Raw genomic sequence first — 24716 nt, 5'->3', positions numbered from 1 at the left:
ATGCCAGAGTACCAAATAAAAAACAAAACAACAAAGAAATCACAACATAAACATCTCATCTAAGATTTTAAAGCAGATACTTTTTATCCCATCCATCAAAAATACTATAAGGCTGATTAAACGGTTCTCTCCATCCTGCAGAAGTATGCTACAACACATACGACCCAGGCCACGTGTTAGGCTTTAAACTAGTAATACCATAATTCACATTCCTTTTACACTACAGACTGGAGTTGCAGTGCAACTGGTCTCCGAACACCTCTTGGCTTCATGATATATATTTATATACACATCTGACAGCGTCATTTAATGTGTGAAAACGCCTTTAAATTGTGCGTCAAAACTTAATTCAGTCACTACACGGCCAACTACGGAGTCCGAGTGAAGCTTAAGGTCAACGTTAGTTTGTCCCACATACGAGCGTACGGTGCATACCTGCAAAATACTGCAAGCCTTATGCTACGTTTATTTATGGCTGCTTTGTTTCTAGTCGAAGGCATTTACACCTGAAGTGCATTTAAAGCTGTAGGTACATTGAGGAGAGAGTAATACTGCAGCTCGTAGGAAGACTAAAGAAGTCTGCTGATTCATAAATCAGATGATGGGACTGCCCTAAAGAAAAGGAATGAATGAATGAGACAAAACCTCAGTTTACCTGATCAATCACAAACTCAAGGGGGGGAAGAAAAAAAGCGTGCTCAACCATAAACTGTTGGAATGAAGGCTGAAAACGAAGCATCCAGTGTTTGAACTGTTAAGGCTTCAAAAAACCAGCAGTTTCTTTTACATTCGCTGACATTATTGAAAAAAAAAAACAAAAAAAACAAACAACTCTCACAGCAAAGAGTGTAAATCCGAAAAGTTACAAAAAATGATCATCTAGCAAATCAATAATGAGAATAAGAGGGCAGCAATTTTCATTCACGGGATGAGCATTTAAAAACTTTACAACTGCAAAAGGAAAAAAATCAGAAGTCTCATATACAAAAGAACAAGGACGAAAAAAAGGCAATCTCATTGGTGGCCCCTTTAGTCGTAAAATATTTACCCAACAACAATTATCTACAGTCTGCATTCGTCCGTGTGTACACAGTGGTTCTCAATCGCTTCATTATGTCTCCACGAATCTGTAGAAATGACATTATTTACAAGTCTGTACAACCACCCTGTAGGAGCTCCGTCCGTCTCCGAGAGAATCAATTAACGTAAAGAAGGATACCTGAGTTTTCAAAACAATGTCTCAACCCACTCGCCACTCCAAAAATGCCCACTTCTCAACGCGGTACTGGGTATCTCGCGCAGCCACACACACACAATCAATTCAATTTGTTGTTTCTCCAAAAGGATGCCGAGTGTGAATCTTTATGAAAAAGACATATTCAGCAAAAAAAAAAAATCCTTCTAGAAATATATCCAACCCCACTTAAACAAAAAAACACTAAGAAGCAGGTACTGAGACTGAGAAAGGACATCATAGGCAGGTGGCAGCTGCTGTGCTATCGTTAAAGTGACAGTAAGTAGGCCAGCACTTGCTTCAGGCAAACGAGGGATGGAGACCTTCCTGGGAGACTTCATCTGAGCTGCAGAGGTCAGAGGAAAAGATCTGACGGCTGTCACCAGGGTGGAGAAGTAGAAGAGAGTCGGACGAAGCACCTCTCAGTGAGCGGCTGCATGCGGCACCGAAAACCTGCCGTACGGCAAATAAGAGCGTTAGTACTTAACAGTCTTCTACAGGACTGTCTCAGAAAATTAGAATATTGTGATTTTCTGTAATGCAATTACAAAAACGTCATACATTCTGGATTCATTACAAATCAACTGAAATATTGCAAGCCTTTTATTATTTTAATATTGCTGATCATGGCTTACAGCTTAAGAAAACTCAAATATCCTATCTAAAAAAATTTGAATATTCTGGGAATCTTAATCTTAAACTGTAAACCATAATCAGCAATATTAAAATAATAAAGGGCTTGCAATATTTCAGTTGATTTGTAATGAGTCCAGATTGTATGACATTATTATTATTATTTTTTATTTTTTTTTTTTTTTTTAAATTGCATTACAGAAAATAAAGAACTTTGTCACAATATTCAAATTTTCTGAGACAGTCCTGTAAATCAAAGCAAAACAACTGATCGTAAAGCTGATCACACACACAAACTAGTTGCTAACCAATTTGAGGATATGCACTTGGTTTGTCTGTTTAGTAAAATTACGTTTTTTTTATTTTGTATTGGTTCTGACTGAACATTTCCATCATAACTTTGACCATATTTTTGAGGTCCGTGCTGAGAGGTCATGGGGATTGATCAAAATAAAAAATAACTTTTTGATCGTAGCGAGGAAGCACATTTGTGGAGCACGTCTTGAGAAGAATCTCTCCCACTGTCTAGCACGGCGGTGGATCAATCATGGTTTCGACTTGCATTGCAGCAAGAGGCGCAAGCAACATGTCTTTGGTAATGGGAACTAAGGCCCTGTCCCAATACACCCACTACACCTACTTTTCAGCCCTACCCCTAAATTTTGCGCGTTCCCGTGAGGGTAGTGGTGTCCCAATTCCTCTTTTCACCTAGTGGTAGTGTGCTTATTTAGGGGTAGTGGATATGAATCTGGCCCTACACAGCTAGGGATTTCAGATGCACCCTAGCTGAACGAGGGCCAGAAAAATTTCCCAGAATGCTTTTCGTCGTCATTTGCGGACTGAATTAAAAAAAAACATGGTGGACATTTCTTATTTTTTTGTGCATAAAATCAATATTTTGAGTTAGTTTCTGCATAAAAATGCGTTTTGATTAAATTTCTAGCGAGAAATATATATTTTACTTTCATAATATTCACTCAGTGAATGTACATACTCACTCGTTTGCTCGTTGTTGCAAAGATCCCGCCAGAATAAAGGCTGATTTATGGTTCCGCGTTACACCAACGCAGAGCCTACGGCGTAGGTTACACGGCGACGCGCGCCGTACACCGTAGGCTCTGCGTCGATTTAACGCGGACCCATAAATCAGCTCCCGAGCCGGCAGGCAGGCAATCCCGAAATTTTCGGAGCAAATTTCTTAACAGGCGTAGCTACAACTGTTAGATTTAATCTATTAAACCAACATTTATTTTCCTAAATGATTTATTTCAGCCAGCGGTAATTCTCCACAGAGCTGCAGGTTTCTCCCCGGGACGACGGCGCAGGTTGACCTGGCGATCACGTCTGTACGTGAGCTGCTGCTGCTGCTGCGCCCCGGACCGGCGGATCAAACATCAGATAAAATTTCTTAACAGGCGTTATTTGGATAAACTGAGCCCAGGTTGGGGATCTTAACAGTTACTTTTACGCCTGAAAAAATATTAAAACTTAATAAAGTGGCATATTAACAGCGCTACAGCTGAAATTAAAACAGCTTTTGGCTCTTGGCTTCCTGATATGGTGTGACGTATGTGCAAATGCAACCACGCAGTCGCTTACGTACCCGAACGTAAACCATGCAGTGACGTAGCAAGAAAAATTTAGGGGTGGTGCTGAAAAGTAGGAGTAGTGGGGGTATTGGGACAGGGCCCTGGGAAGATTACAAGTGCCTTCAAATCTGTGGCTTCTTTTTTAGGGGTAGTGATAGAAAGTAGGGGGTGTATTGGGATTGGCCCCAAATCAAACGCTTGCAAAAACATTTTAGAGAAGCTAAGGATGAAGGGAGGATGGTTTCTTCTTATTCAATAGAATCATTTACCCCAAAAACAGCTCATGATTCACAAGCTCATGATGAAAACATCAAGGTAATTGTCTTGACCATGACAGGTCTCTGATCTAAACAGTCATACTTTCTCTTTTTGACATATTCAAACTCTATAACGTAGTAATTATGACCCCCTCCTCATTCATGGGCCCCTTTCACACTGCCAGTCTCCCTGACTTATGGCGCAGACAAAGTTTACCTCTTGAGTCTCTGCAGAAGTTCAGCCACCAAAGAGTCACAGATCCCTGGGTGAGTCTCCTCTGCGTTGAAAATGGCGTCCCTCAGCTTCTCCGCAGCTTCTGGCTTGCCGTTAATCGTCTTGTTCTTTTCTTTCAGCTACAATGACAGGATTCTACTTACTTTGTTTTCAATGTAGAGAAGCATATTTTTTTTATATAAATCTGATTTTAATCAAAGCTGAAAACATGTTTGCATTTTTTTCAAAGTTTTGTTTTAGATCAGCCCCTCTTTGCATAATTATTTTAATTTAGTGTAACTTTTACCTCAGAGAACAGTGGAGAGAATATAGTTGCTAAGCTTTCTGACAAAGGCCTCTTTGGACTCTCCTGCACCTGAAAAGACAGATAAACATTGTAAGATGATAAACTAAATCCAAGCAACCCTGAGCCCATTTCAGTCTGTAAGAAAGTCAAAACGGATCAGCCGTCGTGGTGTACGTCTCACCTCCTCCCTTTCTAATTCAGCAGGTTGTGCTGCCCCGTTCTGAACCACCTCCATCATCTGCTTCAGGTCCTTCTCCTTCATGGTGTTGAATATCCAGTCATCGCTAGCGCCGTTCCCCCCAGATGCCTGACCATCCGGCTCCCTACAGTAACAGGAACCAACATCAGCGTCGCTGGACTTGGCTTCGCTCACCTGAGGACGATGACGTGTCGACGACCTACTCATCGGATTCATCGGAGCTCAACTCCCGTGACTGCGACGACTTCCATCTCTTGTACCTGTCAATCAGTTCCGACAGATAGGTCGTCTTTTTGGCATGCCTGACAATATATCTATGCTTTAACAACTCTTTGGCAGTCGGCCTCTGTAGAAAACACAAACAGTGAAATGTTAGAAATTAAGCTCTCTTTCCATGTACAGTAGAGCAGGAACTATTCGCCATGCCCGACTTACAAAACTAGGCTCTTTGTTTAAACAGGCTTCAACAAACTCTTTAAGGGGTTTACTGTAGCTTCCTTCCAGTGTCGGTGGATTGTTCTTTGGGATGAGGAATAAGGCTTTCATGGGATGAAGTTCAGAGTGTGGCGGCTCTCCTTTAGCCAGCTCTATCGCAGTTATTCCTAATGACCAGATGTCTGCCTATAAAAACAAAGACATTTGGGGGGAAAAACATCCTGTTATTTAAGTTGCACTACCTCACATAATTCACCATAAAAGCCCTGGTAAATCGCTGCGTCTAATAACATTCAAACACATGTGACGTGGGTTTTATTTGGGGAAGAACTGTGAATGGGAAACGGTGACATGGCAGCTGTGCAGGCGAGACGCACTGACTCATGTTGTGGTCGTTTTATAAATATCAACTGGGTCGTTTCTCATCTAGAAACGCAAAAACAACAGTGTTTAAATGTTCCAGACAAATGAAAGCTCAAAGGTAAATGAAGAGCTGACATGAAAGAAAATGGTAAATATAATCCTGATTTAATAGTACTTTATGTAATGACGATATTAATGCAGAGATTAAAACCGGCTAGACTCTAAAAACAGTTTTAATTTCATGATGCTGAGTTGGTATTACTGGTTACGTATAAAGTTACAAAAAAAAAAGTCTCATTTTCACTTTGCCTGTTCCTTTACTGTTCCTTAAGATACTGTACGTTTTTTGATCGATATTTTTTCAATTTAATTTACTCTTTTCTGTCTTATGACAGAAAAGGTTGTTATTCTAGAAGCTGGTGCAGCTAAAACCAAAGTTGAATTCTAAAAACTTAAACATGGGCTCGTACGGACGAGACGAGGTGAAATCGTGCTGACTGACCTTTGAGTCGTAAGCGGACTGCTTTATGACCTCAGGTGCCATCCAGAAAGGCGTTCCAACAAAAGTGTTCCTTTTTATCTGCGTGTCCGTCAACTGGCCCGCCACGCCGAAGTCTGCGAGCTTCACGTCACCTTGTTCTGACAGCAACACATTGGCAGCTAAACAAAGAAGTGAAAAAAAACAAAACAATATCAGACAGATCATACACATCGAGTGAAATTAAATGTAAAACCAGGCTATGTCTCTACCACCATTTCCCCATTCTTCTTTTTATGCAGCACGTTTACCTTTGATATCTCTGTGTATCTTCTTTTCAGAGTGGAGATATTCGAGGCCTTTCAAGATTTCCCTCAGGATTGTGGCAATCTGCATCTCATCCAGGCCGCCTGGCTCCAGCTAAGGAAACGGAGACATTATTGTCACTGGGCTGCAACATCGCAGACTTTCATAACGGGCCGCAAATCAATCACATCTCAAACAGTCTTGTCTCAATTTGTAAATCATTCAACTTTACCAACGTACCAAATCAAGAGCGGATCCTCCACCCAAATATTCCATAATAATCCATAACTTTGTACCCTGAAAAAGAAATCAGTAAATCAGTCAGATAGTTACGTTTTGAGCTCACCCATTCCTCTTCTAAATTAAGAAATGAATACACATTTTGTACTTGCTTTACACTTTAGGATCAAAGTAGCTGCTTTTAAATTTCAGCAAGAATGTCTTCTGAGCTTTATGTAACACAAAAAAAAAAAAAAAATACTTTTAGTTCCTGCCCCAGAAAGTCAACAAGAGGGGTCAAAAAACTCAAATAGTTTCAAATAGGCCAAATTGGCAACAGCAACCAAATAAGTATTCCTCATTCTTTGTTTCAGTATGTATGGAGATGCAGAGAGCACTCACTGTGTACGAAACTATCCACCCACTCATCCATCATCTATATCGATCTCTTCTGTCTCTGTTAACAGGAGTCTGGTGGAGCCTCTCACTATTGAGGATTAATTAAACATTATTGAACTGAATCAAAGTTCTCTTAGGAAGAAAGGCAGGGATACACCATGGACAGGTCACTAGTCCATCACAGGGCCACATACAGAAACAACCGCACAAACACCATGTATGGAAAACTCTCCATATCACTTTAAAAACATAATAACTTTACTAACAACCGACTTTGCATGCCTTTGCCCTGACAGTGTCAATACATAAACAAGAATGAAAGGTTCAAGTGTTGCGCAGACCAGAGTTGCCAACGTTACATTTGGGGATGCAAAATGATTCAAAACTCAGAAAAACTAGAACAGGGAATCTACTGCTTTTATTTCCCCTAATGGTTAAAAAAAAAAACATTTTCTGAATCTAACTTGCTTCCAACACTGTCTGAGTGATCATTACACCCGTAAATATCCCCGGCACCACAATGCAGCCATTTCCTTTTAATGCACACTAAGCAGCTGATGTTTGCAGTCGCAGGCATTCAATCTTCACTATCACTCTCTTGGCCAACAAGCAACAGAAAAGAAACTTAATTTTTAAATCATTTAACAGCATTTCCGTTCTAAAGCACAAATAAATGTAAGCACACCACCAGACAACCCAGAGCGAAGGTGCTGGATCATCTCATTTCAAAGTCCCCGTTCTGCTGGTTTAGCCTGAGTGAGTGTGTAGGACACATTTCTGAACTGAGATAAGAGAAAAGGGAAGACATTTTCATATTTCAACACATCTATGTGGCGTCATTGGCTGGTATCCAAACACCTGTTACCCAATCAGATTAACCCTTAACATGCCTGTGTCGGAGAAAGAAGGGCTGGGGCTGAATTAATGAACAACAAGCAGAGTTTTTTAAGAGTTTGATTAAATTATTGTAAAAATAAAATAATGAGAATGACCCTCCAGATGTACAGAAAGTAGGGCTGGGCGATATATCGAGATTTTAATATATTTCGATATATTTTCAAATGCGATATGGTACGAGACAATATCGTTTATATCGGAAAAAAAATAAAAAATAAATAAATATGATTTTGATATAGCTTATTTTGTGAAAAATTGACTTGAATGTTTTATTTGAGATTTGCACAAATGTTTTGTTATTTGCACAACTGTCAACCTCAGTGGAAAAGTCTGCCTGTTACTGTCTACATTGTATTAATTACAGTGTATTTTAATTTAATTGTTATGCAGGAAAGGGATATTTGTTTTGTTTTATTCAAGAAGCATTTTTATTCTATATATGCAGGCAGTTTATTTTTATTTAATTTGTTTTATACATGTTGATATTGTGCAGACCTCTGTTAATAAAGGTACCTGTGTGACATTTGGTACGAGGCTTTGTATTAAAACTGACTGTATTTTTAAGGGTTTGCCTCAGAAAAAATGAAGTTAACAGAGATGCTATGCTATAATTGCTTTGGGGAAAACCCCAATTATGCCACAGAAAAAATATCGATATATATCCAGTATCGCCATTCAGCTAGAAAATATCGAGATATGACTTTTGGTCCATATCACCCAGCCCTAACAGAAAGGCTGTTCATTTACATAAGAGCAACCTGCAGGGGGGAGGGTGAGTTGGGTCAGTGTTCAGTCAGGAGGTGGGGACAACCTGAACCACGTACACATAAATGGTCCATATACCAATAGTTCTTGCAAGTGTTCTTCAAATTGAACTTAAAAAAAAAAAAAATTGACACTAAACAACTGTAGCTCCATGGCAAATAATATAGCTATAAAATGCTATGTAATAAAGAACAGTTCATATATTTTGGGATAAACAATTCCAATAAGTGTGTGAGTTATTCCCTAAAATACATTTATATGGGTTTTGCTACAATTTAATTTAAAGTGGAAAAAAAGGTATTATATAATTGTTTTAAAATAGCCATAAATATAATTAGTTTATTAGCCCGACAGCTCACCCACACCCAGAGAACACATCACGCCCATTCTCCGCCAACTTCACTGGCTTCCCGTAAAACAACCCATACAAAACCCTAAAAAACGTTACCCCTAAACACTGACAGATCTCCTCCATCACCCCATTCACCCCCACTGAATATTTCATTCCCCTGCTATCTGTAACTCTGATTCACTGCAGTCTTTCAAAAGTCTCTCTTCAACATCACTTACAACACCGATTAATTATTTTCCACCCTCTCTCTTTCTTATTTTCCTATCTACTCTCTCTCTATTGTTGTACTTGAGTATTTGTATTCGTTTATATGCATATATGTACCGTCCATTTGTATCCTTTTTGCTTTGTGTTTTTGTAAAGCCTATTTGGGTACCTAGAAAAGTGATATATAAAACCTATGCATTATTATTATTAATTTGAAGAATAACAGGTTATTTTTGTAAAAATGATATATATTTATTTATTTATACAAATTAGTGTATAGTATAAAACGTAAATACAGGCATATAATTTATGTTTAGTTGTGGAAAGGGGGTGGGATTAAATAAGTTTATACTTCCTCCCACTCCTTTTCGAACATGTAACTGAAATATGTTTTTTTGATGTTTTTTTTTTCTTTATGTGGCAGAATGCCCACCTGTATTTGTTTCTCTTATCTTTTTTTCTTGTTTTTTTTTTTTTATATACATGTTCGAAATAAATAAAAACGAACGAACGAACGAAGAATGTTTACTTTGCAGTTCGTGTGTTACAAGATCTACCACATCGTTCAGTTATTCTGCTTCTCACCTGTGGAACAAACTTCCTGTAGACCTGAGGTCTGCTCCAACTGTAGATCCTTTAAATCAGGGTTAAAAACATTACTGTTTACTGAAGCGTACTCTTCAATTAAATACTCACCTGCTGTACTCTACTGCTCTTACTTTTTAACAACTTGTGCTTTTTATTATTTTACCTCTTTTCTTATCATTTTATTTGTTATTTACTGTTTAATTGTGTCTTGCTGATTTTAATGTTGATGTAAAGCACTTTGAATTACCTTGTGTTGAATTGTGCTACATAAATAAACTTGCCTTGCTTTGCCTAATTTAGACATGACAATTTGGTATCATTAATTTAAGAAGCCATTGAAAAAAAAAAAAAAAAAAGAAGCAAAATAAGCGTTTGAAGTCAGTCGAGGGTAATGTATCCCAGGTCTGTTGTGATCTTAAGTGTCATTGGTCAATTGATGGGTATGATGCAGTTAGTCGTGATCAAGTGTTTTTGGTCATTTTTGGTTGGCTAATGAGGGATTTGGGGGATTAATCAGGACCAAGGCTGAAATTGGGTGCCTGAAGACCACGTGGAAAGACTTGCAGATGTGGATGCCAGAGGGAGCGTGTGCTGGTTAGCCTTGAACTTTTGTTCAGAGGGGTGGGACGCGATTGTGAGCTGTCTGGAGAGCTGGGACGGGAGCTGCTTTCTGTAGTTGTGTTGCATGGTTGGATCTTGGGAGGAGATTTCGGTTGAGGACCAAGTGGAGTGGAAGAAGCTCGCCTATTTTTCCTTGTGGAATATACTTTTTGTCATGTGGATTATACTGCATTTTCCTTCAAAACTGCAGGTTGTCCAATGAAAATCCCCAAAAACTAAAAGCACCAGATTACAGTGGGCTTTTAGTTTTTTTACAACTGCAGATCAGGGTTTTGCAGAAGACGTTTGCACCCACATAACTCACATTAGCCTCCTGACAGCAGTAAGATTTGCAAGTGTTATCACTGCTGTCACTCATTAACTAGTGTTAACTAATGTACAGTAGGACTTCTGAAGCTCACAGAACATCATAAACACAGGAAGACGCTCTACCAATGCTGTAATGTTATCAATGTGAAGAGTTAAAATGCCAGTACAACTTGTTGAATATAGCATAATTTATTGTTATGGCCTATTTAAACTGGTGATTTCTAAAATTCAATTAACACTGTATATAATGTCTGTTGTGTGGTCAACTGTAATTATTCCTGTTGCATTTTTACATTTGTTTTTAAATATACTGCTAACCCTGCATATCCTGCAGACACAAAGACCTGACAGAGCATGTCGTAGTGGCAGAGCAACTCTTTTGTTATTGTTTTTTTGTTTGTTTCTGTCTGATCCCTTTTCTGACCACTGTGGCAGTTTATAGCCTTCATAGTACTGACACCTGGCTTTTTTGCTTACTTTTGCTTTACAAAATGATTTACAAATGTAGTTTGTAAATCAAAGTATCAAAATAGCTACTAGCATAAGAGATGATAAAAACTTAAAACATTAACACTAACATGAAAGCTAAAGAGAGAGTAAAAAAGGTTTTCACAGAACTGAACTTGCAGTGCGTTGATCAGTCGTAGCGCTTAGAAACTACACCCGTCGCTGCACCTTTAACCTTTGTTATACTTTATAGGCCATTGGAATTTATTGATAGTAACTATTTGAATTTTTGACATCCACTGCCTGGTTCAAAGGACATACCATTAACATATCTACTCTGTCAACCATAGTACATACTGACTAAATGATTGTCGATGAAGTTAAAGCTTACCTTGAGATAAGATCCATGGTACTTGGTGATAAATGGACTGTCACACTGGCTTAGAACTGTGATTTCCTGTTGAATGTCTTCTATTTCATCCTCAGCCTCCTCCAGATCAATAATTTTAATGGCCACAACTTTCTGAGTCCGATTGTCGATGCCTTTGAAGACTTCCCCGAAAGAGCCTTTCCCTATTCTTTCCAACTTAACGAAAAGCTCCTCTGGATCAGCAGTGAAATTCTGAGTGTCAGGGAGAGATGTAGAGAGAGAGAGTGGTAAGAATGTATCACATAAAACTGACAGGCCAAAGTCCAGTGCAAAAATACACATCACTAATAACGGCTTGATTAAAAAATAAAATAATCACAGTAAATTTGTTGGTCTCTTTGTTGTGTGTAAATAATGTAGTCATGCATTTACCAGGTATACGACATCATTTTGGATTAAGCTACTTCATGAAGTTTTAAATATTCAGTCTTTTACTTTAGTATTTCACTGCTCCTTACCAAAAGTGGCTTAAAGTCTCGATATTTTAAATCTGGCAACTAGTGAAAGGAATGCAGAAAAAAAGTGATGAATATAAGAGACACACTGGAACCAAATATTTCAAATTTCTTTCCACAATTCGCATTTGCAAATTTTTATGTCACTTTGTCTTTATTAGATTTTCAGGTTATTACAACTGCACATTTTTACCAGATTACAAAAATTATCTGTATATTCACCGTGCAAAAAAAACAAACAAAGATAAAAAGTAGAAAAACATAAACATAAACTTGTGGGTTAGCACATTAATAATCTATCCAAAAAAAAGAAAAGAGAAAGAAAAAAAAGAGGTCTGCATCCTTATGCTTTCTGTAGATAAAATGTCCACTTTTGCCATCTCTTCTCAAATAGCCCTTCCCTCAAAGCCAGGATATGGGTCAGTCTTTCCATCGTCCATATTCCTTTAATAATATCCAGCCACTGTTTTAGAGTAGGCAATTCAGGTTTATACCAGCTTCTAGTGATGGTTTTCCTAGTAGCTGTAAGGAGAGTCTTAACCAACGATCCTCTGCCTGCACTACCGTTGCAATATGACACAAGTATAAGACAGTACATGTTAATGGGATCTCATACCCAAGTACTTTGTCAAAAGTGAATGTACATCTTTCCAGAAAAATTTCACTTTTTCGCAATTCCAAAAAATATGTGCATGATGTGCATTTAAAGAACCACATTGTCTCCAGCAAAGATAAGATGTTGACGATTTTTTACTTTGGATCTTAGGCGTTAAAAAGTACCAAATTATATTTTTCCAATTAAACACTCTCCATTGGTGTGAGCTTGTGGAAGTATGTTGGAATATACACGTCATACCATTCCTACGATGAGATTTCCACATTCAATTCTTCTTCCCATTTTGATTTCACATATAATGTTGAATTGCCTTTGCATTCCATAAGACTCTCATAAAACCTGGAGATCAATTTGGTGCATTAGATGTTAGGTTTATATGCACTCAGCATTACACTTATCACTGAGTTCATCTCCTGTGAAGGCTCCATCTTCACTTCCTTGTTGTAGTAATCTCTGAATTGTATAAATCTAAACAAATCCCTGTTTTGAAGCCCGGACTTGTCTTTTAAAGTTTGGAAACTCTGTAACTCCTTATTTTCAATTACTGTACCTATTGCTGTAATACCTTTTGTTGGTCACTGCTTAAATATGGCATCATTTTCCCCGGGCTTGAATTGAGTATCAAATGTAATCCATCTGAGTGCCTTCTGATCTTTCCTTAGTTTAAATTTAACTAATTTTTATTTCACACAATAATGAAGACCAATGGTATTTGAGTTTTACGTTTCTACATATTTCTCTAAATAGCTGATCACGAGCCAAATCCACCCACCACGGCTGCAGGTGTCTGTTAATGTGAACACAGAAGTTCAGACTTGTGCAGCATTAAAGAGTGTTGAGTGCGTCTGATGACTTCAACTTGGAGGGTGGAGTAGTATCAGTGTAATTAGTAAAAGTAATCAACAAAAAAGATAAATTTTTTTGAGTTATAACACTAGTTTGGCCTCTAGATGTTAGATTTATCCAAAATTCCAGTTAACATAAACCGCGCTCCAGGCCTACGTCATTTCTGGGACTCAAAAACAAGAAGTTCCCGTCTTCGCAAGGACACTAAATGATCTTTGATCTCAGTGAGACTTCTTGCTAGATAAAAACTATAATGATAGTAGTAAAAAAATAACAGTCGGCTCACACATCATAACTCAGAAGTTGATCTAATCAGATCATGCTTTATTCACTTCTTTCTACTATTACCGTAATAAGCTAACAAGTTACCATTTATAATTGGCATTAAGCATTTAAAGGTAAAAAAAAAAAAAAAAAAAAAAAAACTTGGAATAATGCACTGGATTTAAATCCTACTTGCATCATAGGACACATATGACAGTATACCACAGATGCGACTGTGGCTTAATGACCACCACCACAAGAGGATAAACATACACTGAAGGACTACACCATAAATCATTGACTGAGCTAAATGGCTCATTTCCCAATGGACAACCAGGAAGGAAATAATGGTCTTTATGTTGATCCGATAATTACTAAAAAACTAGTGAAAACAAGTATTTTCCTCAAAAGGAAAAGCTTCACAAATTATACAAGGAATTTGTATTATGCAAAAAAAAGAGAAAAGTACATTGTCATTGCAGCATCTGCAACAACAAAAAAAAGAAGACTTTAAGCAATTATGCCTGATGCTTTATTTATCAGGAAATCTAGCCCTAAGATAATGATCTATTGGCTCTTACAGAATATTGCTTTACAGTACACCCAAGAGAATAGTTTCCAGCAAAAGTGCTCATGAATGGTGGGCAAACCTAGATGGAAGGTGAGATGAGCAGCTGCACTCTGAAAACTGGCAAAGAGGAGGTGATGAACTTGATAGGAAAGGGACTTCACCACAAAAGCGGCACAGAACAAAGCAGGGTAGAAATAACAAAACCAAAATACTGTCATAACACTGGTGTGGTCAGTCATCCAGGTGAAATTTATAACATTGAGGCTTCCCTCTGTATCAACAATGGAAAGACAACAAGGGCACTGTGACTACAAGCTACACATGATGGGAATGTACTTGTCATATCCACAGTCAGCAGGTTTATACTGCAACAACTAAAGCCGCTTGAACATCGGTTTAAAAGCATACGTTTGATGCCCTCCCATCTGCACAACACAACTGTGTAATCTAGTATCATCTACTCTGCATACCGGCAAGGTTGAAAGCGCACTGCCACCAGGCTGCCCTTCGAGTGGTGACCTATGGGCACATCTGCTGTTACTTCTAAAACCTGTTTATGTCTATGCATCTGCTAATGATTCACTCGCAGTTTGGCAAAAACTAATATTGTCCACATGTTGGTCATGCCACTCCATGATCTTGTCTCTTAAAACAGTTATATTATACAGGGAAATATTCCTCAAGTCAAAATGCATTAACCAAGCATTATATAAAAGTATATTATTCCACAATAATTCTTTTGCAACAGCATAGTGAGGATTTTCAGATTCTGAACTGCTTATATGATTTTTTTGATAAGATTGTTATACAAACAATTAGCTGATTAAATGACAATGATTTTTTTTTTTTTATTCCCCTTGTTGTATGTATTTAGCCAGACAAATGTCCCTACTGTCCCTGGTTGTGGAACTTCACAGTCTATAAAACAGATGTATGTATGGTTTTATGAAACTATAAATTGAACACATTTGGGTAATTTTACCCAGCTGGGTAAAATTACCCATTTAAGATGCACATGAGAAGTAGTCCTTTACTCTCTGACTTTTGAAAGGCCTATAAAGTTGTTTTATTGACTAATAATGGAAATAATATAACCTTGGGCCTAATTAATAACATTCTTATTAAATATACTGTATAACATTTTTTAGTAGTAATAGTAACAACAAGGTAAGTCAGACCAATAACTTGTTTTGACAATCGTTCAATAACTAAAACTATATAGGGATTTAATTGTGAATTTCCTAAAACTATACAACGTTATGTCGTACCAGAGGTAATTTTACCTTTCATTGCCAACCTTTAAATTCTCCAAGTTTTCAGACTCTTCTTTTTTCATGTGGCTTAGAACTAAAATGTGCCCAAAGTGATGTGGTGGTGTTTGTTTTTACAGCTAAATTCATCAACAAATGTTGACTGAAAAGCAGCCGGTCAAACAAAATAACTTAAACAAGTTGTTATTAACAATGCCATTGCACCACAATAAACAAAAAACGGCAGGAAAACTGGAAAACAGGGTGGAAATAGTGAAGAAAACCATGAAGGTTTTCTCAGCTTCATCCAGCTGGGATCGAGTAGTAGCTGCAGAAACTAGTGACATCACTATCTCCAATTTGACTGTAAATTCAAAGAGGGTACTGCAGATCCAGAATCAATTTAAATATAGTGAATTATGTGAGGTGAAATAAATATTCAGTTATTTTTAGTAACTTAAAAATACCAATTTTGTCAATTGTCAAATGCTTAATATTTTCAACTGCAGAGGATAGAAGACTTACAGCATTTGTATTTGGTACGCCTGTTCCAGCAAAACATGATTATTTACTCTATGACACCTATGTAAATTAATTTTATTTTCGGATCACGCTTGAGGGGAGAATAAAGAGCATGTGATTTGGCAAAACAGCCAGAAGATAAAACCATATAATAACACGATAGTCTGCTCACTGAAAACTGGACTTTGACAACAGCTGAATTAATCAGTCAACAAAAGGTAAAAGGACGAAGAAAAGTTTCGCATGAATATCCAAGCAAACTTGAAACTTCATAAAAATAACATGTCTGAATCAAATCAACACCAGAGATGTCAAAAGTATTCACATTCATTACTCAGGTAGAAGTATAGATACTACAGTTTAAAAATACTCTTGTAGAAGTTGAAGTATCAACTCAAGTTTTTTACTCAAGTAAAAGTATAAAAGTACTGGTTTCAAAACTACTTAAAGTATAAAAGTAAAAGTAATGTAAGGGGGAAAAGGCCATTAAGGACAAAAGCCATTGAAATTAATGCATCTTAGTATAATGCAAATATATTAAAGAACCATATATGTGTACTATTGAGTATTAACATGTGTGTCAGAGAGCAGAAGATATGATGACTAGTTGCCTATAAGTATTGTAATGGTGCAAAAAGTCAAACTTCACGGTGCGCGGCGACGCGCACCGTTACGCAGAACCATAAATCAGGGTTAAAACAGCATATTATTTACCTGAATCCCCGTCAGTCCTATCTGAACAGGGGATAGAGCCATGGCGTCAAATAAGCAAAGATCCTTGTCTCTTCAGCTCTCCTTAACAAAAGGAGTGACAACACTTCTCCAGAAGACGACTGTCAAGGCTGGTTAAAGTGTGTTTACTTGTCCTGCGGCTCTTCTTCTCGTCTCCTCTTTCCTTCCGCAGTTGGCGTTAGCCGCTTTAGCTGCTACTTGGCGGACGGCTGGCAGGATAATGTGCCTCGACAAGCCTTATCAGCGCCGTCGCCTGTCTGCTGCGCGGCGATAAGACACGTGTGTGATGGGATTCGGCTGGAAAAGGTAAATAAACGCACGTTTTGCATGCAGTTGCGCCGTTTGTTGTTCTATTCTTTCATCACTTTTCCCTGTCTCCCAGCGCCATCTTTGTTAATGTCATTTTCATTTTCCGGAGGACCAATGGGAGTGAAGAACAGCAGCATACGTCACTCACATGCCACTACGTCACGAGAGGAAGGGCGTTCACCCAAACAGGTAAGAAGATACACATTTAAGATAAATTGGCTTAAAAATTTATATAAAAATCCCCACTCCATATGGAATTTCATACCCTCTTATGTTATGTCGAAACTGAGTGGACTGAATTTTTTCTTGGCATGCAACTACAATATTGAAAAAATCCCAACAAAAATGTCATCATTTCACCGCCAGGCCTTCCTATCATGGTCTCTCATCTTCAAACACAACTTCTCTCCCCATAAATATATCATATGGAACAACAAGGATATACTCTTTAAACATAAATCCCTTTTTATTGAACATTGGTTTAAAAATAACATAATATTTGTGGCTCAATTGTTTGACAGGGTTGGTCGTCTCTATTCTTACATTGAGTTCTTAGAAGAATATAATATCCCTATATCACCTGGAGACTATGCAAAAGTTTTTGGAGCAATCCCATCTGGAGTGGGCATGTTATTTAAGTCTCAAATTAGAATGGAAACCCGACAATTAGCTTTGCTACCCTTGATTGATACGACAGTTGGAAAATTTGCCTATCCTGCAACCATAATAAAAATAATAAAACAATTAGAACTTTATTTAAAAGGGATATCTCTTCAGTTCCATACGTGATCCCATATTGGAATAAATATGTAAAAAATATTAACTGGAAGAAGGTCTGGCTCTCACCCAACCAATACCTGGCGACTAACAAAGTTAAAGAAATTTCATTTAAATTAATTCATAAATTCTATCCTACAAATGATCACATTATAAAAAGATTCAAAAAAAATATTGATTCAAACTGTACTTTTTGCTCTGCAAATTCGGAAACAATGACTCAATTATTCTGGCTGTGCCCCATTGTTCAAACTTTTTGGAGTGATATGTGTAATTTTGTGTCTGAAAGAATTGATATTGATTTTATTTTATTTTGGAAGGATGTGTTGTTTGGTGTTTTTGACCATGTAACAATTAGAACAAAGCCAAAGGAAACGTTTATTATTAATTTGTTAATTATCCTCGCAAAATTCCACATCCACAAATCTAAATTCTTACGCAAAAAACCCTCTTTTTTTTACTTTTCATTGTGAACTAAAACAGTATCTGGACTCTATTAAGTTTTCTAATAATTCAAAGGCTATCAAAACCATAAATGTATGTAAATGTTTCTGGCTTTCTGTTATAATTTCATCCCCCCTGGCTGGTTGTAATGTGTTGTGCTTTTTGTTTTGTTTTTTATTTGTGTTGTACTCTTTATATGTTAGAATTCGACGTGAATTTGCATAATGTGAAGTTTTTTTTTTATCATTGTTATGTTTGCAATTGTTAATAAAAAAAAAAAAAAAACAGGTAAGAAGATTTAAGGTTTTTGTTATCTGCTCCTAAAGGTAAAAATTGTACTATTCCAGTGTTGACCCCTGATGACATATATATTGGTAACCTATGTTCTCTATTAAGTGATAAAGCCACTAATCAATGCATTACAAACATTATTCAAAGAGACTTTGTTTCTATAAGCCTGCAGCTGTTTTCTACTGGAATGGTATTTATAATGACATAGATTGGAAGAACACTTGGATGTTATCGAGGAAGTTTTGTATCACAAATAAGGTACGAGAAGTTACATTTAAAATACTTCACAGATGTTATCCAGTCAAGTAGGAATGGGCGATATTTTACCGTTCACGATATACCGTCAAAAACATTCTCCACGGTAAGAATTTGTCATCTTGCGGTAAAAACGATAAATTCCCGTTGATGATATTTTTGTGTAAAGCTGATTTATGGTTCTGAGTTAAATCCACGCACAACGTACGTGAAGGAAAGCAAGAAAGATATGAGCCAGAAAGAAAGAAAGAAAGATGTGAGCCAGAAAGAAAGAAAGAAAGAAAGAAAGAAAGAAAGAAAGAAAGAAAGAAAGAAAGAAAGAAAGAAAGAAAGAAAGAAAGAAAGAAAGAAAGAAAGAAAGAAAGAAAGAAAGAAAGAAAGAAAGAAAGAAAGAAAGAAAGAAAGAAAGAAAGAAAGAAAGAAAATTTTTTATCGTTATTGGGATAAATGCCAGAAATTATCGTGATACATTTTTTAGTCCATACCGCCCATCCCTACAGTCAAGACCCTTCTTGTAAAATACAAGATTAATATTGATATACTCTGTTCCTTTTGTAGCAGTATGGAGGAAACCATATGTCATTTATTTTGGGATTGTACCTACTCTCATGTCTTTTGGATTGATCTAAATAATTTCATAAATAACAAAATTGACTATTCTTGTAAACTGAACATCCAACACGTTTTATTTGGTCCGTCACAAAATGAGGAAATAAGTTCAGATAAATTATATGTTATCAACCTTCTAATACTATTTGCTAAATTTCATATTCATTGTACCAAATTTGCACACCAACGCCTGAATTTTATAGTATTTAAAGCACTTTTTTCATCCTATTTAAAATCTTTGAAAGAAAGTATGAATCCTAAAGCCAGCAAAACTAGAAGACTGTGTGAAGAATACAATTTAATATAAATCTTGTATCTCAAGCTTCTTTATTTTCATTTTTTGTTCTTTTACTTTGTTTTTCATGGATATGTAAATTTGAAATGTGAAATATTCTATATTTGTGTATCTACATTTTGTCCTACAGTGATGTAACATTTTCCTGTGCATATATTTCAATAAAAAAAAAAAAAAAAGATTCCGCGGCAAAAAAAAAACAAAAAAAAACCAGGTAAGAAGATTGCTTTCATTAACTTTATTTGGAAAAATAAATGCCATCGTTTAAAAAAAGAGATCTTAGCTGGTCCTAGAGGTTTTGGTGGCTTGGAGATCCTAGACTTTATAGATGTGAATCACACTTTTAAACTGAAATGGTTAAAATAATTTCTGAAAGTTCCAGAGTCCTTTTGGTATTTTATACCGCAGAATGTCTTTAGGAAAATGGGAGGAATACAATTCCTACTACAATGTTATTACGATCCATCCAAATTACCGCAAAAATGATCAAAATTTCATCAACAGTCTCTCACGGCATCAAAATTAAGCTTTGTCCATAACTTCTCCCCTCACAAAAGCTTAATTTGGAATTCCTTAAATCTAAAACCTTTCCTATCACAAATAAGGAGTATCAATCGGTGATATACGCTATTCCTAATGGAATTCTTCAATTGATGTGTCACTTTGAGACGCCAGAAGTACAAGATAAGGATCTCTCCCTTCTTGTTGACAGTATAGATATTAGAAATAATAAGTGCACTAATAAACACATAAGAAACTACTTCTACAGTAAAAGGAAAATAACGTCAAGAGGGAAATTTGTTTGGAACTCCCATTTTTCGGACATTCAATGGAAAACACCATGGCTCCTTCCCTATAAATTTGCAATCTCAAACAAATTAAAAGAAGTCCAATATAAAATTTTACATCATATTTACGCCACCAACCAACTTATATCCAAATTTGTAGACATCGATAGCAGATGTGTATTTTGTAAACATGACGAAGAGACCATCATACATTTGTTTTATGAATGTGAACATACTTTAAGTTTCTGGAAAAAATTTGAAGAATTTTTTGACATACAAACTAATAATGTAATTAAATTAGAAGCTAAAGATATATTACTATATTATGAAAACCGAAATTACAAAATTCAACAACTGGTCAACTTAAAGCAGCACAATGTAACTTTCAGCTTTTGTTGAGTTTGGCGGCTCCTTTGGACAAAAGCGGTAGTGCTTTACCAGTAGTGTGGAAGGGTTCCTACCATCCACCTCCAAGTTACATAGTGCCAGTGAAGGCGATACAGACCCCTCAGACCATGACAGAGGTGTCATTAAACCTGTTGTAAGTTGATGTACCATCACAATGACTCTGGAAATATTAGATTAAGGTGGAAAAGTTACATTGTGCTGCTTTAATGATTCTTGTTGCTAAGTTTCACATTCATAAGGCAAAATTCTCCAAATCCTGTCCATCCTTAGTTCCCTTTAAAGTGGATTTCAAAATGTATTTTGAGACAATACAATTGGTTAATAACAAAAAATGTAATACCACTGTCAACCTCATAAAAGAAATGTTTACGGATATCTGAATGTATTGCCTTCCTTTTATTATTTAGTGTAATTGTTAATGTCACGAACTACTTGCACTTTATTGTAGCTTTTTTTGTGAAGAGAACAATTTTATATATTTTTTTTATGATACCTATGTATGTTTGTGTTTTATATTATTGAATGATGTCTGCCATTTATTTTAATGTTATTGTATTTTCTGGAATTGATATAAAGTTTCATACAAAAAAAAAAACAGGTTAGAAGATAAAGTATAACGTCCACAGATACGAGAAGTTTGAAGATGAATACTGTATTTACATTTTTTTTTTTGAAACATGTCTTTATTAGATTTTCACAAAGTATACAACAATACAGAAACCCAATTTGGCAGTAAAACGTTAAAACACCAACAGCCAAAAACAAGACAAGGGGCAGGGACATTATAAATAAAAGAAACACATTAACAAAATGAAAACAAGCTCGTAACAGAAATCATAATAACAATAACAAACTAGATAGTAAAAAAAAAAAGATAAATAAATAAACTCAAATATACGAGGCATAATTAAAATTTAAGTATTTAAATAAAGTGTAAATTATCTCCACGATGCCTCTTCAGGTCACCTCACAGTATAGTCATCTTCACAAGGCCTCATCAATATCACAATTTTTAAGAAAAGCTAAGAACTTTCCCCAAATGTCATCAAACTCAAAGTGCTTTTTGTTAACACAAAAAAGAGCCAGGCATGATGTTAGATGTCTTAGCCAGAGACCTAAAGTTGGACCATTAAAAGTTTTCCAGCACAGGGCTATTGAACGTCTAGCTTGTAGTAAGCATAGGTCAACCAAACAAACACAATAAAACACACAATTTATGGTTTAGAGGAAGCGGGCGGAAATAATTTGAGAAATATATTGCGTCACCATTCTCCAAAACGTTTGGATTTCTTTACATTCCCATAGACAGTGATATAAAGTACCTTGATAATCATTGAATTTATAGCAGAGGTCAGGGATATTAGGATCAAATCTATTTAATTTTACAGGAGTGATGTATAATATCATTATCCAGTTGTACTGTATTAAGCGTAGTCAAGTATTAATGGTCTGAGATTGCGCCTTCGAGCATATAATGACCCATTCATCTAATGAGATTTCCTCATTTAAATCTTGTATCCAGTCCTGTCTTTCTGTATTTACATTTTACCTATTTATTTTTCTTCATATTTTATTTATTCACTTATTCAATTCAATTCAAATCACTTTGTTTATCCCCTAGGGGCAAATTAAAAGGCATGACAGAGCAGCTTAAGGACATACAAACAAACACACAATTGCACATAACAGATTTTCAACGTTAAAAATACGTGTGTTTTAAAGTGCACTTAGCCTTCTGGGGTCTAAAAAAGGTGTCATTCTCCCTATTAATTTCACTGGAATTTTCTAATATTTTTTTTTGTTACATATATATATTGGAGTACTTGTCTGATGTTCTTTGTATACAACTTCTTCTCAATAAAAAAAAAATATATATATGCAAAAGATACTGCAGATTCTACTTTTACCACATATAACAACCCCCCAAAAAAGAAGTATTAATTCATAGTTTACACTCCAACAATATGAAGCATTGTAAAAAAAGCACAAACATATATATATATATATATATATATATATATACACACACACGATAGGTCAACATACAAAGGGGTATATTCAAAGACACCTAAATCCAAATCCAAACCCCACATGCTTGTATGCATGCGCCTAACAATGTCGGGGCAGCACCTAATGAGATGATGGATGGTGGTCCTGAGACATTCCCTCCCAGATGTGGAGCTGGGCATCACTGGACAGTCTCGGATGCAACTTGGTGATGTCAGATGGACGGAAACATAATGTGCCAGGGATATTCTATTGGATTTAGGTCAGGCAATCATGGGGGCCAATCAGCGGTATCACTTACTTCATTCCCCAGGAACTACCTGCCTACTGTGCCAGTGCAGGGTCTGACAGTAGCTCCAAAGATTGTATCCTGATATCTAATGGCAATTAGGGTGCTGTTGTCTAGTTTATAGAAGTCTGTGTGTCTCTCTATCTCCGCAGGCTGTCACTTAGCCACCACCAAACAATAATTTGATGTGCCATCGGGGAGGAGTTGGACTGTGTAGCAAGGCCAGTGCTACGGGGGCCCGACCGACAGGACAGAGAGGACACGGAGTTTCAGTGCAGAACTCCTTTATTTCACCAGACACCAACACACATGCTTCAGCTCCAGCAGCAGTCTCTCCAACAGCTCCTCCAGTTCTGTTGTAAGCTGCCTTTTGAAGGCAGGCAGGGTGGAGAGGTTGATGGGACGCACCTGTACCCAATCAACCTGAGTGGTTGCTGCTCCTCCACCCTGCCACACACCCCCATCGCCAACCTCAGGCCGGGGTCCATCCGGCCGAGCCAACTCCCCCCCGCCCCCCTCGGAGTGGGAGAGGAAACCCGGAACCGCCGTCTGCGCCTCTGGGCCTTCCGGTTCGGCCGGCTGCCGAGGCCGGTCGGGAGGTCGCCCCCGGCGTCGGGCCGACTAGCGGGACCGGTCGGGAGGTCGCCCTCTGCGTCGGGCCGCCCCCCAGGACCGGTCGGGTGGTCGCCCTCGGCGACGGGCCGGCCGCTCCCGGGGCCGGGCCCAGGGTGGCCTCGGGTCAGACGGCATCCGCGGCCGTGGCCGGGGTGCGACCAGGACCACCCCCTCTATGACGCAGCACTACTCCGGCTGGTCCGTCTCCGGAGCTGGGGTGTCAGGGACCGCCTCCTCCCCAACGCAGCGCTGCTCCGGCCGCTGGTCCGCCTCTGCAACGAACCTCCGACGTGGCGCCGGGGTGGGTCGCGCCGTGGGTCCCGCCGTCGCTGGCGCCGCCTCAGGAGCCGTCGCCTGGTGGCCCGCAGCCTCTGCCTCCCGGCCTGTCGGCTGCAGCGCCACCAGCGCTGCCGCGGCGTACCTCAGGCGTGGCGCCGGGGTGGGTCGCTCCGCGGGTCCCACCGCCTCGGGAGCCATCGCTTGGTGGCCCGCAGCCTCTGCCTCCTGGCCTGTCGGCTGCGGCAGCACCAGCTCCTCCCACGCTGCTCCGGCGAACCTCAGGCGTGGCACTGGGGTGGGTCGCTCCGCGGCTCCCTCCGTCGCTGGGGCCGCCTCGGGAGCCGTCGCTTGGCGGCCTGCAGCATTTGCCTCACGGCCTGTCGGCTGCAGCGGCAAACCTCAGGCGTGGCGCCGGGGTGAGTCGCTCCGCGGGTCCCGCCGCCTCGGGAGCCGCCGCCTGGCGGCCCGCAGCTTCTGCCTCCTGGCCTGTCGGCTGCGGTGCCAGCAGCACTTCCAGTGCCGCGAGCTGCTGCTCACCCTGGCCCTGAAGCAGGGCTGCTAGGTCCGCCAGGGCATGGGCCAGCGCTTCCAGGACCCGCTCCGTGCCTCCCTCCTCCATCCTGTTGGGCCCCACGTTGGGCGCCAGTGTAGCAAGGCTAGTGCTACAGGGGCCCGACCGACAGGACAGCGAGGGCACGGGGTTTCAGTGCAGAACTCCTTTATTTCACCGGACACCAACACATGTGCTTCAGCTCCAGCAGCAGTCTCTCCAACAGCTCCTCAAGCTCTGTTGTAAGCTGCCTTTTGAAGGCAGGCAGGGTGGAGAGGTTGATGGGACACACCTG

At 38.6% G+C, this 24716-nt stretch overlaps 1 protein-coding gene across 1 annotated transcript; it reads right to left on the bottom strand.

Moving 5' to 3' along the window:
- Positions 1-805: 805 nt before the first annotated feature.
- Positions 806-16913, bottom strand: stk24a (serine/threonine kinase 24a (STE20 homolog, yeast)). Its single transcript, XM_061723465.1, has 11 exons — positions 16488-16913; positions 11211-11441; positions 6256-6312; positions 6021-6129; positions 5734-5891; positions 4869-5054; positions 4637-4779; positions 4416-4557; positions 4235-4303; positions 3931-4067; positions 806-1687 (listed from the first exon to the last, which is right to left on the bottom strand). Exons 1-11 carry the CDS (start codon positions 16527-16529, stop codon positions 1657-1659), a joined length of 1305 nt encoding a protein of 434 aa, XP_061579449.1. The 5' UTR covers positions 16530-16913; the 3' UTR covers positions 806-1656.
- Between the last annotated feature and the right edge of the window lie 7803 nt (positions 16914-24716).

The sequence above is a fragment of the Cololabis saira genome, chromosome 6 (genome assembly GCF_033807715.1).
Source record: "Cololabis saira isolate AMF1-May2022 chromosome 6, fColSai1.1, whole genome shotgun sequence".
NCBI lineage: Eukaryota > Metazoa > Chordata > Actinopteri > Beloniformes > Belonidae > Cololabis > Cololabis saira.
This window is presented reverse-complemented; position numbering and strand designations above follow the sequence as displayed.